The sequence below is a fragment of the Prionailurus viverrinus genome, chromosome A2, assembly GCF_022837055.1.
Source record: "Prionailurus viverrinus isolate Anna chromosome A2, UM_Priviv_1.0, whole genome shotgun sequence".
Taxonomy (NCBI): domain Eukaryota; kingdom Metazoa; phylum Chordata; class Mammalia; order Carnivora; family Felidae; genus Prionailurus; species Prionailurus viverrinus.
Window position 1 is genome coordinate 151223278 of NC_062562.1, and position 15992 is coordinate 151239269.

Genomic DNA, 15992 nt, shown 5'->3' on the forward strand with positions numbered 1-15992 from the left:
AGATTAAAGCCAGCTACTTTCATAAATATAAAGAGATACAGCACATCCTGGACACAACCCAGAAATCCCCGCTTTACAAGCCAAAGTAACCTTGTGGTAAGCTCTTCAGAGTGGCTCCAGTCTGTGTCCCAGCGGTCATTTGAAAGTTTGTCACCTCTCAAGGTGCCCAAGAAGAAGAAAAAACACTCTCAAATCAAGGCCACAAAGACTCAAGATGTGAAACCTCTCAGCAGCAAATGGGAGACTGCTCCCTCAAGTTTTGAGAAAGATGCAGATATCAAAGGAAAGAGTCTTCAAGCTGAAGGATCCAGTGACCAAAACTCTAAGCAAATAGCTCCACATCTAACTAGGAATAGGGATGAGCAACCAAATAGGAATTATGGACAACCTACTTCCATTTGAAGTTCCAAAGGGACAAATAATTTAGCTTTATACTACTCTGAAAACTGTGGATGAAAAATAACATATGCTTACATAGTAAAAAGAAAAGGAAAAGAAAGAAAAATGAGAAAGCCCTCCCCACCCCTCTATCTCTATCCCTCCCCTTACACATACATATACTAAACTACAAATTCTAGATAACTCTTATTTAGTGGGAACATCTTTTAGAGATTTAAAAAGAAATCCAAAGAAAATACAGAAAATTTAGAATTACTTATTTATATATAATTTTTGTCAAGATGGAAAAAAATCTATGAACTTTTGAATTCTCCCAAAACAACTTATGCATAAAACTCAAGGAAGGAATGGCATATACTATGACTTTAACATCCCTACAAGGCACCTTAATGAATCAGCAAACATCATTTCTTGATTTTCTGTTACGTCTTTAGTGTGCTGGAAACCACCAATGATATAAAAGACATTTCTCCCCACTGGAAGGTTATTGTATAATTGTACATATAAAGCACACATGACTAAAATAATTATAGAATAAGATAGTACATAGTGAAGTGCTAAGTTGTACATCTCCAATAATTAAAATACTATATATTAAAGGATGTTAAGTACACAGAGCAAACGTGTGTCACAAAATAACACCAAAATGCATAGATTATGGTTCGTAATAGTTCTTTTACTTCTCAAAGTATAGCAAAAATGTAAAAGATTAGATGTGCAGTTTCCTTTAGAGTGGACAAATGTACATCTCCAGCCATTCATTCATGGGAAAGCAAGTGGAGCATCTCACAAGTTTATCATTCATAAGACAGTGAGCACTGGTGGGATTCCTTGAGGACACTACAGAGAAACAGATAGGTCGGGCAAATAATAAAGATGGATGTGATAGAAAACAAGAGCCACAGGTCACCAATGGTGTCCATTACAGGGTAAGGTAAGCAGAATGAGGATCCGGTAGGTGAGTACATAAGAGTTACAAGCTACAAACCTAGCTCATGGTAGCAAGCCCAAACTAGGAAAATCTAAAGTTGGGTAGTCTACTCTCAACAATAATTCCAATAGCCAAAGGTTCAAGGAGAGCTCACTGGGATATTAAAAGAGTAGCTACTATGTTTTTGTTTTATTTTTATTTTTGTTTTGAATTTTTAGAGAAGGTTCACAGCAATACTGAGCTGAAAGTACAGAGATATCCCATAAACTTCTTGACCCCCACACATATATAGCCTCCCCATTATCTCCATTGTCCACCATTTGTTACAGTTGATCAACCTACACTGATAAATCATTACCATCCAAAGTCCCTAGTTTACCTTAGAGTTTTACTCTGGGTGTTGTATATTCTATGGATTTGAACAAGTGTCTAATAAAGTATATCCACCATTACAGTATCATACATAGTTTCACTGCCCTAAATATTCTCTCTTCATATTCATCCTTCTCTCCCCACTAACTCCTGGCAACAACTCATCTTTTTACCGTCATTATAGTTTAACCTTTTCAAGAATATCACATAGTTGGAATCATATAGTATGTATGTGGTCTTTAAGATTGGCTTTTTTCACTTAGTAATATGCATATAAATTCTATCATGGCTTAACAGCCAATTTGTTATAATGCTAAATAATATTCTATTGTCAATAAAATTTATAAACCACTAGCAATAAAAACTAAGAAAAAAGACACAAATTACTAATATCAGAAATGAAAGAGGGACTGATCCCATAGACATTAAAAGGTTAATACAAGAATATTATGGAGGGAGCCAAGATAGCAGAAGAGCATAGAAGTTTTTTATTGCATCTCACATCCATGAAATACAGCCAGATCAACACTAAACCATCCTGCACACCTAGAAAACTGATTTGAGGATTGACACAACAATCTACACAACCTGAACTACAGAACTCAGCAGGTATGCAGAGCAGAGAGATGAAATGGGGGTGAGAGAAGCCACGGAGGGCAGGGAGCTGTTTTTGCTTGCAGAGAGAGGACAGAGATGGGGGGAGAATATGGGAAAAGCACCCCCCCCCAAAAGCAGCTGGAGAGAAAGTGAAAAAGTGGAAACAGCCACAGGGACTGAACTAAAAAGGGAGAAAGGAGAGGGTTTAAATTCCATTAAGACTGTATAAACAGGGGGAGCACAGAGTCTGAAACTCTTCAGCTTGCTACCTGGTGGTGCTCTGGTGGGAAGAGTGAATCCCCAGGAGCATAGTGGGGTCTAGGAGGTTCTCGGGCCACACAGGGAGAAGTGATTCCACTGCTGGAAGGCCATTTGGTAGAGGCTCTGTGGCCACCCGGTCCCAGCAGACCCCAGATAACAAACCACATTCACTGGTGCTGGAACAAGGTCATTAAGGGTGACGCCTGGTGCCAGATGTATGTTGTGATTTTCCATAATCCCTGAAATGCTGCTACTACACAATCACGTGAACATTCTCGGGGGTAGGCTGGCACCCAGCCACAGTCTCTGGGCTTGGGCAGCAGCACAGTCCTCTGTGGGTGTGGCCAGCACCCAGCCATTGCTCAGTGAGACACTCCCCCCAGAGGATCTGAGCGGGTCAAAGCCACAGTCCCTCAGAAGTGAGGGGTCGAGAAACACAGCTGCCTCTGAGATAAAACTCAGGAGGGAAGTGCCCTGGCAACCTGACAGCTTGGTCACAGTGTAAAAGCGGGGAGCAGGAAGCTGGAAACAAATGATGGGTGCGCAATTGTTGATTTAGGAGAATAGAGTTCCAATACTGGAGACTGGGTGGCTGGGTATGCCATTTTCACCACTCCCACGCATGCACCTGCAAGTGCCACAATAATCCACCCCAGTAAGCTAAGCAGCGCCATCTAGTGGAGAACAGAGCCATTACACTAAGCCCTGCCCAACTGGGCCAACCTCGCTCTTCAGGAACACCACAAGTCCCTGCGCCTACTTAGTTTGTGGACTATCAAGGGCTTCACAGTTTGACTTCTACAGGAAAACGATGTAATTTCAATTGTATTTCAGTCTGCTAACTGGTCCATCTATTCCATTTTTTTCTTTTTGTTTTCTTTTTCTTGAATACAAAAAGAAAGTTTTTATTTTCAATTTTTATTAAAAATGCTTTGCTTTAATTTTTTCTACTATATTTTTACTTTTTTGTAAAATTTTCAAATTCTGTTTTACTTTCATCATTTCATTTTATTCTCTTATATTGTATTCATTTTCTGAAATTTTCAAACGTTTTCTTTTTTTTCTTTCCCTTTTTTCTCTAATCTATCAAGCTCCTTTCAATAGCCAGGCCAGAACACACCTAGAATCTAGCATCATTTATTTTATTTGTGTGTGTGCACTTTTTAATTATTTTATTTTAATTTTTTTACCTAATCAATTCCTTTTCTCCCTTCAAAATGATAAAACAGAGGCATTAACCCCAAAAGTAAGAGCAGGGAGAAACAACAACCAGGGACTTAATCAACACAGATACAAGCAAGATGCCTGAACCAGAATTTAGGATCACAATAATAAGAATACTGGCTGGGGTCAAAAATAGATTAGAATCCCTCTCTGAAGAGATGAACTAAAAACTAGTCAGGATGAAATAAAAAACACTATTGCTGAGCTGCAATCTTGAATAGATGCCATGGCAGTAAGGATGGACAAGGCAAAACAGCAAATCAGCGATACAGAGGACAAACTTATGGAGAATAATAATGCAGAAAAAAAGGGAGACTAAGGCAAAAGAGCACAATTTAAGAATTAGAGAAATGAGTGACTCATTAAAAAGGAACAACATCAGGATCATAGGGGTCCCAGAAGATGAAGAGAGAAAAAAGGGGTAGAAAAGTTATGTGAGCAAATCATAGCGGAAAACTTTCCTAACCTGGGGAAAGACACAGACATCAAAACCCAGGAAGCATAGAGGACTCCCATAAGATTCAACAAAAACTGACCATGAACAAGGTGCATCATAGTCACATTCACAAAATACTCAGGCAAGGAAAGAATCATTAAAGCAGCAAGGGAAAAAAGTCCTTAACCTACAAGGGAAGACAGATCCGGTTTGCAGCAGACCTATCCACAGAAATTGGCAGGTCAGAAAGGAATGACATTATGTATTCAATGTGCTGAATCAGAAAAATATGCAGCCAAGAATTCTTTATCCAGCAAGGCTGTCATTCAAAATACAAGGAGAGATTAAGAGTTTCCTAAACAAAAATTAAAGAGTTTGTGACTACTAAACCAGCCCTGTAAGAATATTTAAGGGGCATTCTCTGAGGGGAGAAAAGACAAAAAAAAAAAAAAAAAAAAAAAAAAAAGACTAGAAAGGACCAGAGACCACACCAGAAACCCTAACTCTACAAGAAACATAATGGCAATAAACTCATAACTTTCAGTACTCTCTCTAAACGTCAATGGACTAAATCCTCCATCAAAAGACATAGGGTAACAGAATAAGAAAACAAGATCCATCTAAAAGCTGTTTACAAGAGACCCACTTTAGACCTAAAGACACCTTCAGATTGAAAGTAAGGGGATAGAGAACCATCTTTCATGCTAATAGTTGACAAAAGAAAGCCAGAGTAGCCATACTTTTATCAGACAATCTAGACTTCAAAATAAAGACTGTAACAAGAGATGAAGAACAGCATTATATCATAATTAAGGGGTCTATCCACCAAGAAGACCTGACAATTGTAAACATATATGCTCCAAACGTGACAGCACCCAAATATATAAATCAATTAATCACATAAAGAAACTCATTGATAATAATACCATAATAGTAGAGGACTTCAACACCCCACTTACAGCAACGGACAGATCATCTAAACGGAAAATCAACAAGGAAACAGTGGCTTTGAATGACACACTGGACCAGATGGACTTAACAGATATATTCAGAACATTTCATCCTAAAGCAGAATATACATTCTTCTTCAGTGCACATGGAACTTTATCCAGAACAGATCACATACTGGGACACAAATCAGCCCTCAACAAGTACAAAAAGATCAAGATCATACTATGCATATTTTCAGACCACAACGCTATGAAACTTGAAATCAACCACAAGAAAAAATTTGGAAAGATAGCAAATACTTGGAAACTAAAGAACATCCTACTAAAGAATGAATGGGCTAACCAAGAAGTTAAAGAGGAAATTAAAAAGTACATGGAAGCCAATAAAAATGATAATACCACAGCCCAAAACCTCTGGGACGCAGCAAAAGCAGTCATAAGAGGTAAGTATATAGCAATCCAGGCCTTACTAAAGAAGGAAGAAAGGTCTCAGATACACAACCTAACCTTATACCTTAAAGAGCTGGAAAAAGAACAAATAAAACCCCAAAACAGCAGAAGACAGGAAATAATAAAGATTAGAGCAGAAATCAATGCTATCGAAATAACAACAAAAAAAGGTCAGATCAATGAAATCAGAAGCTGATTCCTTGAAAGAATTAACAAAATTGATAAGCCACTAGCCAATCTGATCAAAAAGAAAAAGATAAGAACCCAGATAAATAAAATCAAGAATGAAAGAGGAGAGATCACAACCAACACAGCAGAAATAAAAACAAGACAGTATTATGAGCAATTATACACCAATAAAATGGGCAATCTGGAAGATATGGACAAATTCCTAGAAACATATACACTACCAAAACTGACACAGGAAGAAATAGAAAATTTGAACAGACCCATAACCAGTAAAGAAATCATATTAGTAATCAAAAACCTCCCAAAAAACAAGAGTCCAGGGCCAGATGTCTTTCCAGGGGAATTCTACCAAACATTTAAGGAAGAGTTAACACCTATTCTCTCGAAGCTGTTCCAAAAAATAGAAATGGAGGAAAACTTCCAAACTCTTTCTATGAAGCCAGGATAACCTTGATTCCAAAACCAGACAAAGACCCCACTAAAAAGGAGAACTATACACCAATTTCCCTGATGAACATGGATGTAAAAATCCTCAACACGATATTAGCCAACCAGATCCAACCATACATTAAAAAATTATTCACCACAACCAGTGGGATTTATGACTGAGGTGCAGGGCTGGTTCAATATCTGCAAAACAATCATTGTGATTCATCACATCAATAAAAGAAAGGACAAGAATCACATGATCCTCTCAATAAATGCAGAGAAAGCATTTGACAGAATACAGCATCTTTCTTGATACAAACTCTTAAGAAAGTAGGGATAGAAGGATCATACCTCGAGATCATAAAAGCCATATATGAAAGACACAATGCTAATATCATCCTCAATGGGGAAAAACAGAGCTTTCCCCCTAAGGTCAGGGACAAGACAGTGATGTCCACTCTTGCTACTGTTATTCAACATAGTATTGGAAGTCTTAGCCTCAGCAATCAGACAACACAAAGAAATAAAAAGGCATCCAAATTTGCCAGAAGGCGGTCAAAGTTTCACTCTTCACAGATGACATGATACTCTACATGGAAAACCCAACAGATTCCACCAAAAAACTGCTAGAACTGATCCATGAATTCAGCAAAGTTGCAGGATATAAAATGAATGCACAGAAACCGGTGCATTCCTATGCACCAACAATGAAGCAACAGAAAGAGAAATCAAGGAATCGATCCCATTTACAATTGCACCAAAAACCATAAAATATCTAGGAATAAATCTAACCAAAGAGGTGAAGAGCCTATACACTGAAAACTATACAAAGTTTATGAAATAAATTGAAGAAGACACAAAAAATGGAAAAATATTCCATGCTTCTGGATACGAAGAACAAATATTGTTAAATGTCAATACTACCCAAAGCAATCTACATATTCAATGCAATAACTATCCAAATAACACCAGAATTCTTCATAGAGCTAGAACAATCCTGAAATTTGTATGCAACCAGAAAAACACCCGAATAGCCAGTCTTGAAAAAGAAAACCAAAGCAGGAGGCACCACAATCCCAGACTTCAAGCTGTATTACCAAGCTGTAATCATCAAGACAGTATGGCAGTGGCACAAGAACAGACACTCAGATCAATGGAACAGAATAGATAACCCAGAAATGGACCCACAAACGTATAGCCAACTAATATTTGACAAAGCAGGAAAGAATATCCAATGGAATAAAGATAGTCTCTTCAGCAAGTGGTGCTGGGAAAACTGGACAGCAACATGCAGAAAAATGAATCTGGACCACTTTCTTATACCACACACAAAAATAAACTCAAAATGGATGAAAGACCTAAATGTAAGACAGGAAGCCATCAAAATCCTCGAGGAGAAAGCAGGCAAACACCTCTTTGATCATGGCTTCAGCAACTTCTTACTCAACATGTCTCTGGAAGCAAGGGAAACAAAAGCAAAAATTAACTCCTGGGACCTCATCAAAATAAAAAGCTTCTGCACAGCGAAGGAAACAATCAGCAACACTAAAAGGCAACCGACAGAATGGGAGAAGATATTTGCAAAGGACATATCAGATGAAGGGTTAGTATCCAAAATCTATAAAGAACTTATCAAACTCAACACCCAAAAAATAATCCAGAGAAGAAATGGGCAAAAGACATGAATAGACACTTCTCCAAGGAAGGCATCCAGATGGCCAACCGACACATGAAAAAATGCTCCACATCACTCATCATCAGGGAAATACAAATCAAAACCACAATGAGATACCACCTCACACCTGTCAGAATGGCTAACATTAACAACTCAGGCAACAATAGATGTTGGCAAGGATGTAGAAAAAGAGGATCTGTTTTGCACTGCTGGTAGTAATGCAAGCTGGTGCAGCCACTCTGGAGAACAGTATGGAGGTTCCTCAAAAAATTAAAATAGAGCTACCCTACAACCCAGGATTGCACTACTAGGGATTTATCCAAGGGATACAAGTATGCTGTTTTGAAGGGGCACATGCACCCCAATGTTTATAGCAGCACTAGCAACAATAGCCAAAGTATGGAAAGAGCCCAAATGTCCATTGATGGATGAATGGATAAAGAAGATGTGGTGTGCGTGTTGTATATAACACACACACACACACACACACACATATATATGTTATATATATAACACACACACACATACATATATATATAACACACACATACACACAATGGAGTATTACTCAGCAATCAAAAAGAATGAAATCTTGTCATTTGCAACTATGTGGATGCAACTAGAGGGTATTATGCTAAGCGAAATTAGTCAGAGAAAGATAAATATCATATGACTTCACTCATATGAGGACTTTAAGATACAAAACAGATGAACATAAGGGAAGGGAAGCAAAAAATAAATAAATAAAACAGGGAGTGGGACAAACATAAGAGACTCTTAAATGTGGAGAACAAACAGAGGGTTATTGGAGGGGTTGTGGGGGGGGGGGATGGGCTAAATGGGTAAGGGGCATTAAGGAATCTACTCCTGAAATCACTCTTGCACTATATACTAACTTGGATGAAAATTTAAAAAATAAATAAAAATTAAAAAAATATTATGAACAACTCAGTACCCACAAATTGGATAACCTATATGAAATAGACCAATTCTCTGAAAGAGACCAATGACCAATTCTGCCAAAACTCACAAGAAGAAATAGACTAGCTGAATAGGCCTATATCCATTAAAGAAAAGGAATCAATAAATAAGTTGCCAAAAGAGAAATCACTAAGACCAGATTAGACTGATGAATTCTACAAAAATTTTAAGGAAATCTCTATAACCGCTAACAAAAGATAGAAGCAGAGAGAATATTTCCTAACAGTGTATGGAATGAAAAATGGTACCACCACTTTGTAAGACAGTTTGGCAGTTTCTTACACAACTAAACATACTCTTACCATACAATCACACTCCCTGGTATTCACCTGAAGGATTGAAACTTATGTCCACACAAAAACTACTGCAGATGTTAATAGCAGTTTCATAAGTGCCAAAAATTGAAAGAAACCAAGATGTCCTTTAGTAGTTGAATAGTAAATAAACTATGGTACATCCAGCCAATGAATTACTTAGCACTAAAAGGAAATGAGCTATCAAGCGATGAAAAGACATGGAAGAACCTTAAATATTTACATTGCTTTTTATTTATAAGAATAAATGAAGGTGTCCATTTTCATCCATTATAGGATAGCTGGTAATGCATTAACCCACTCTCTATAAACTAAAGCCAGACCATCTATATGAAATAATTGATTTCAGGCAATATATGGTGACTAGCACAGGACTGAAATGCTTGTGAGAAGGAATATATGGGATAAACCCTACATTCACTCCAACTTTCTCCCTTAGAGTCATTTTCTAAACTGTGGTTCAGAGAAGTGGAACCCAACAGTCTTACTGACCAGACTAAATAGAGATCAGAGTTTGAACCTGCTGCAATAGCTGAAATTTGGAGGCAGGGTACTGAAGAAGAAGAAACCACAGAAAAATAGCCCCCAAAATCTATGTAGAAGTTCTCCTCAGGTCTTTGACCATATCCAAAAATGATTATGTAAAAGCAAAAGTATGGTAGACAAAGTAGGAAAGAGTCTTGGGAAGACTCTTCCCAGGAGTTTCAACTCAACCAGAGTACAGAAACCTTAGTGAGCATCCCCAACATTGAATTGGAACCCCAGAAAAACTATGCCCTGTGAATAAAGACCATGCATAGGAGCAAGGGCTACATCCTAGGACTAAAGACAAAACTGGAATAGAACATTCTAACAAAGATTCAAATAGAACCCCAACAAGATAATCTGCTAGTAATATAAATTCTTCCAAAACAAAACTATTCTTTAGAAGATAACAATAGTCCAGCCCTTCTATAATGTATCAACACCATGTCTAACATGTAATTAAAAATTAGGCGACATTAAAAAAGAAAGGAAAAGTGACCAATAGTCAAGTGAGAAAACAGACAACAGAACCAGACCCAGAGATAATCCAGTAAATGGAGTTAACAGAAAAGACCTCTAAATGATCATTTAAAAATTATACAGGAAAAGGTAAACAAAACAATGAAAACATGGAGCATTTCAACACAGAATTAGGCTTTATTTTAATAAATAAATTGACGTTCTAGGGGCGCCTGGGTGGCTCAGTTTGTTAAGCATCCTACTTTAGCTCAGGTCATGATCTCACAGTCTGTGAGTTCGAGCCCTGCATTGGGCTCTGTGCTGACAGCTCAGAGCCTGGAGCCTGCTTCGGATTCTGTGTCTCCCTCTCTCTGACCCTCCCCTGTTCATGCTCTGTCTCTCTCTGTCTCAAAAATAAATAAACATTTAAAAAATTAAAAAAAAAGAAATTAACATTCTAGAACTGCAAAATATATCTGAAATTAATAATTTATTACATGGATTTAACTGCAGACTAGATACAGCAGAAGACCAAATCAGTTTTAAGACTCGTCAACAAGACCTATTCAGAATGCATCTTATACAAATAAACAAATTTTAAAAAGAAAAGGAAAGAAAACACCAGAATAGAGGGTAAGAGAGATTTGGGATATACAGTCTCTTAAGTTTTAACATGTGTAACTGAGTTCCAGAAGGAGAAGAGAATTAGATACGCAATGTTTGAAGAAAGCTGCCAAAAGGAAGCTCAGCAGAGCTGAGGATAAATATGAGGAAAATCAAACTCAAATGCTTCATCGTCAAACTGGTAAAAACCAAAGATAAAGGAAACATTGTGACAGCAGCCAGAGGGTGGGGGAAAGCCACATTTCCTTCCAGTGAAAACTATGAGAATTAGATTTAATCTCTTTACAGAAACTATTGAAGCCAGAAGAAAATGGAATTGCAGTTTTAAAGAAGGAAAACGGACAACCTAGAATTCTAGATCCATCAAAAACAAACAAACAAAAAACCCTTTAAAAACTGAGGCTTCTATGAAAGGAGGGCTAAATGCTTTTGAGTGTCTACTGTGACCCCATCCTCTCTGGCAAACGTGACCCAGACTGTATTGTCTTTGACTCCCCATGCCCATGGAGCTGGGCTTCTGGAGATGGCACTGATACTACTGACTCAGGCAGAAGGGCTTGATCAGATGAAACAAAAGACACACTGAGTCTGGGGCTTCATCCTGACATCATTAAATTGTTCTGTACTCATGAGGCTTAAGATAAGAATGATCTGAGGACGCCTGGGTGACTCTGCCAGTTAAGTGTCTGACTCTAGGTTTCAGCTCAGGTTATGATCTTGCATTTCATGAGATCGAGTCCCACACTGGGTTCTACACTGACAGTACAGAGCCTGCTTGGGATTCTGTCTCTCCTTCTTCTCTGCCCCTCTCCCACTAGTACATGCAGGCTCTATCTCAAAATAAGCATTTTAAAAAATAAGAATGATCTGCCTATCACCACCAAATAAGTTATATTTCACTTGTATCCCAGAAGAGCGAATACCCTTTCTGCATATAAAACGGATTTGCTTAAGTAATTTTTTCCATAATAAAGATCTTCTGTACCATGGCTGAATTCTTTACTTTTAGAAACATGTTATAAACTCTTAATTTGTGATTTCTCTTTCAAATAAATTATAAACAAAGAAACAGTCATCACTCTACCAAACATTGACCATCTTCGCCCCCACCTCCAAGCCTGGTAAGAGCCTCTATTCTCCACATTCTTAGGTGAACCAAACCCTGATGTGGCAGGATTTCCAGATCAGTCTCTGCTGATTGTTCTTTCTCCTATGAACAAAGGCTGTGTGGAGAGAACTGCTCATGGCAGAGTCCTGGGTATGGACAAAAGAGGCTCTGGGCCTGAATCTGCTAGAGAGATACGAGGAGAGTACGATTTTGTTTAAAGAAACAAAAGATGGCAAATCCAGCTGACAGAATGATGTACTCCCTCCACGGAGGCAACCACGGTTCTGAAGATGACTGTGCTGACGGTGGCAGGGCCACATGATGGTAGGAGCCTGGGTCATTGAGTCACTTCGCTAAGGGCACTTGGATTGAACTACAGCAAGTTTCCGCTGAAAATACATGAAATGTTAAGACGTCAACAGTTCTCCTTGATGTCTCCCGAGTTCTTATTGGTGAAGTAGCACCTCTGGCGAGGCCCTTCATTTCTCTGACCCAGCTTGTCTGCACTGACCAAACCCAGGCTCAAGCAAGCCTACAGGGAAGGGAGATCCCTGTAACCTTGATAAGTAGGATCTGCCTTCAAGGCTGCAGAAGGAGACTAACTCAGAAGGAGGCTCACCCCAGAATGTGGGCATGTCTCACCATTGTGTTCTGACACACCTGCATGCAGAGAATGTAGGTTATGGCACGAAGCTACTTTAATCCTCTAGGTTTTGCGTAGTGTCAGGAGAGGCAAAAATTCATGGCTAGTCTCTTCTGGATGCAATCGGCACAATAGAAATACGCTTTCTGTGTGTGCAGCAGTGAACAAAGAGTGTACTTTGTTTTATTAGGGCATAGTGTTTTATTCAACCAGGCCTCACTTGCCCTCCCTACCGGTAGGTTGCCAGGCACTAGTTTGTTTTAGAAATAGAACACTCCAGGGGCACCTAGGAGATTCCGTCAGTAGACTGTCCAACTCTTGATTTCAGCTCAGGTCATGACCCCAGGCTCGTGGGACCAAGCCCCGTGTAGAACTCCGCACTGGGCGTGGAGCCTGCTAAAGATTCTCTCTCTCCCATCTGCCCCTCTCCCCCACTCACACTCTCCAAAAAAATTAAAAATAAAAAATAAAAAGAAATACAACAGTCCACAGGGTTCCAAGCAGATAGTTGTGGTCCACCGGATACCAATAGCCAGCAACCAAGCTTCAGTGCCTTTGGAGTCATGCAGGGCCTTTGGACTGCCACAGAAATATCTTTCCATTCTGGTCCTAGAGCAGGGCTCTGGTGGTAGTATCTGACTGGTGGTAGTACTTGAGACAAAGCTCTCAAGTACAAAAAGCTCTCAAGACAAAGCTCTTTGGGTTTCCCTTCAGTATATGCTGCTATGATTTTTTACTTTTTGATAAGAAGCCAACATACTTTAAGGAGGAATAAAGAGGTAGCCAAATGCTCTTCTGTCTTGGTTAAAGAATATCGTTATGTCAGTGAAAAGACTAAAATGAGAAAATACAAGTCTATGGATCTCACAGGTCACCTCTTATAAAGGCCAGTCCTCTGAAGGTACAAACTCTGTGTTTGGCAACACTTAAGAGAAATGTGAATGGGTTGACCTCTTCACTTGAGGACACCTTTGAAAACACAATCAAAAAGAAACCCCGAACTGTCATGTTACTGGGTGATAATGGCTCATCTTAATTTAAGAACAGACATGATCAGTCAAAGAGGGATTGAAACCCTTCCAGTCCCAACTAACTAATGCTAAAGGCATCCCAGAAGAAAATGTAGAACAACTTCAGAGGGAAATAATGGATGGCTTGGATGAAAACACTCATCAATAACAAAACCTAAGCCTGCTTTCCAAGAAGATAAGGAACGAAAAGTGTGGGGACTCAAAGGCAAAACAAACAAACAAAAACAAAAACCTTGAAAGTATTACCCATGAACGACACAGGCTGTAAGTGAGAAAGGAGCCCATAAACTCTCTCACTGAAACTGTGCTGAGAGTGAGGTTTACCTGCTCTCTTTAGAGATAATCACCCAGGTGATAACAGTTCCCCTTCCAAGCAGAAGAGGACAGTTACTCCATAGGGACCCAGGCTCACATGCAGGTGTAATTCAGAGGTCAATGCAGCTGCTCCTGAACATCCACACCCACTGCAAGACATTGGGGTTTTTTGTCTCCTCAAAAGTAATTTAGATTTCAAGTACACAATACATAGTTATTAACTCTAATCAGGCTGTACAGTAGGTCTCCAGATTCATCTTCTAAATTAAAAGACTGTATCTTTTGATCAAATATCTCCCCTTTCCCCTCAACCAGCCTCTGATAAACTCAACTATATTCTACATTATTGTATGTTTGATTTTTTTTTAGAGTCCATATGTGAGTGACATCATGCAGTACTTGTCTGTGTCTGGTTTATTTCACTTAGTATAATGTTCTCCAGTTTCATCCACATTGTTGCAAATAGCAGGATTTCTTTCTCATGGCTGTGTGATATCCCAATATATATATAAGGGTATATAATATATATTGTCTGCACTGACCAAACACAGGCTCAAGCAAGCCTACAGGGAAGGGAGATCCCTGTGTGTGTGTGTGTGTGTGTGTGTGTGTGTGTGTGTATACATACACATATATATATATATATACATATAATCACGTTTGTATATATATATATATATACAAATGTGATTTATATATATACACATATAATCACGTATGTGTGTATATATATATATACATACACATATATATACATATAATCATGTTTTCTTCATTCATCTGTCCATTTGCTTAAGAGAATAGATCTCAAGTGTTATCACCACAAAAAAATAAGTGAAGTGATGGATATCTTAATTAACCTGATTGTGGTAATCATTGTACAGTGTGTATGTATACTAAATTATCATGTTGTACACTTTAAATATATGCAATTTTTATTTGTCAATCGTAGTAAAACTGGGGAAAAAAACATTAAAAAAGCAATTTAGATTTACCTCTGTTGAACACTTTCACTGTTGCTATTTGATTTTTGTTTGTTCTTATTGATGTTTGATAGAATTATAACTCCTCAAAGCATTTTTAAATATAGATGGGTTTTGGGGCACCTACATGGCTCAGGTGGTTAAGCATCCAACTCTTGATTTCAGCTCAGGTCATGATCTCACAGATTCATGAGTTCGAACCCCGCATGGGCTCTGTGCTGACAGAGTGGAGCCTGCTTCAGATTCTCTGTCTTTCTCTGCCCCCTCCCCTGCTCGCAGTCTCTCTCTCTCTCAAAATGAATAATCTTTAAAAAGAATTAACATAGATGGGTTTAACTTCATTATGATACATTAGTTCCATTTCATTGTGTCCCCTACAATGAAAGGATATAAATACTGCATTTTTTACTATTACTTAAACCATCACTGACATTTTAACAAAACCAGGCAGGATATTTGGAAAAAAAGAAAAGACTATTTCGATATACCATTAGAAATCTGTAAAAGTAGCTTCTTAATAGTTACCTCAATAAACTTTTATTGGTATTATTAGTTTTAACAAATTGAAAACCCAAACAGACATCACAGTTAAACCTATCAGTATTTTTATCAAAGTTCTAAATTCACAGATGAAGGGACTTGTGAGTTACAACCATTTGTTTCTTACTTTGTAATTTTCTGAAATGTTGCCATTTCAGATTTGTTCATGTATTCTTCAATACTTAAATGTCCTTAGATTTTATTCAGTCAAAACTTTTCCCTTTAAAAAACAAGGGGCAGACACCCAGTTCTAGAACAGCAGCCCCAGAAGCCCCTCCATCTACTACCCGCCCGCCCCCCCCACCCCGTGAGAATACCATAACTGCTAAAACTTCAAAACAACAACAAAAACCCTCCTGTAAAGTCTCGGGAAACCGTCGTGAGGACACACAACAGATGGAGAAACATTCACTCAAGAAAAGTTACTAAAATCTGACTTGAGCCATAGCTACTGCTCCCTTCCCAGCAGTTCAGCAAGAGGGAAGCTCCCCCCTCCCAGAGCAAGTGGCCAAGGACACGGGAGTCACCCTCCGGCCCCCAGCTCCCAGCCAAGGGC

General features: G+C 38.6%; 1 protein-coding gene across 7 annotated transcripts in view; it reads left to right on the plus strand.

Annotated features, from left to right (window-relative positions):
• The window catches only part of AGBL3 (AGBL carboxypeptidase 3), a 72276-nt gene extending 71275 nt beyond the window's left edge, over positions 1-1001 (plus strand). For all 7 annotated transcript variants that reach the window (XM_047831585.1, XM_047831576.1, XM_047831625.1 and 4 more), the window contains one exon: positions 3-1001. In XM_047831585.1, coding sequence (XP_047687541.1) covers positions 3-402 — 400 coding nt within the window. In that variant the 3' untranslated portion in view covers positions 403-1001. The remainder of the gene's footprint in view (positions 1-2) is intronic.
• The last annotated feature ends 14991 nt before the right edge of the window (positions 1002-15992 follow it).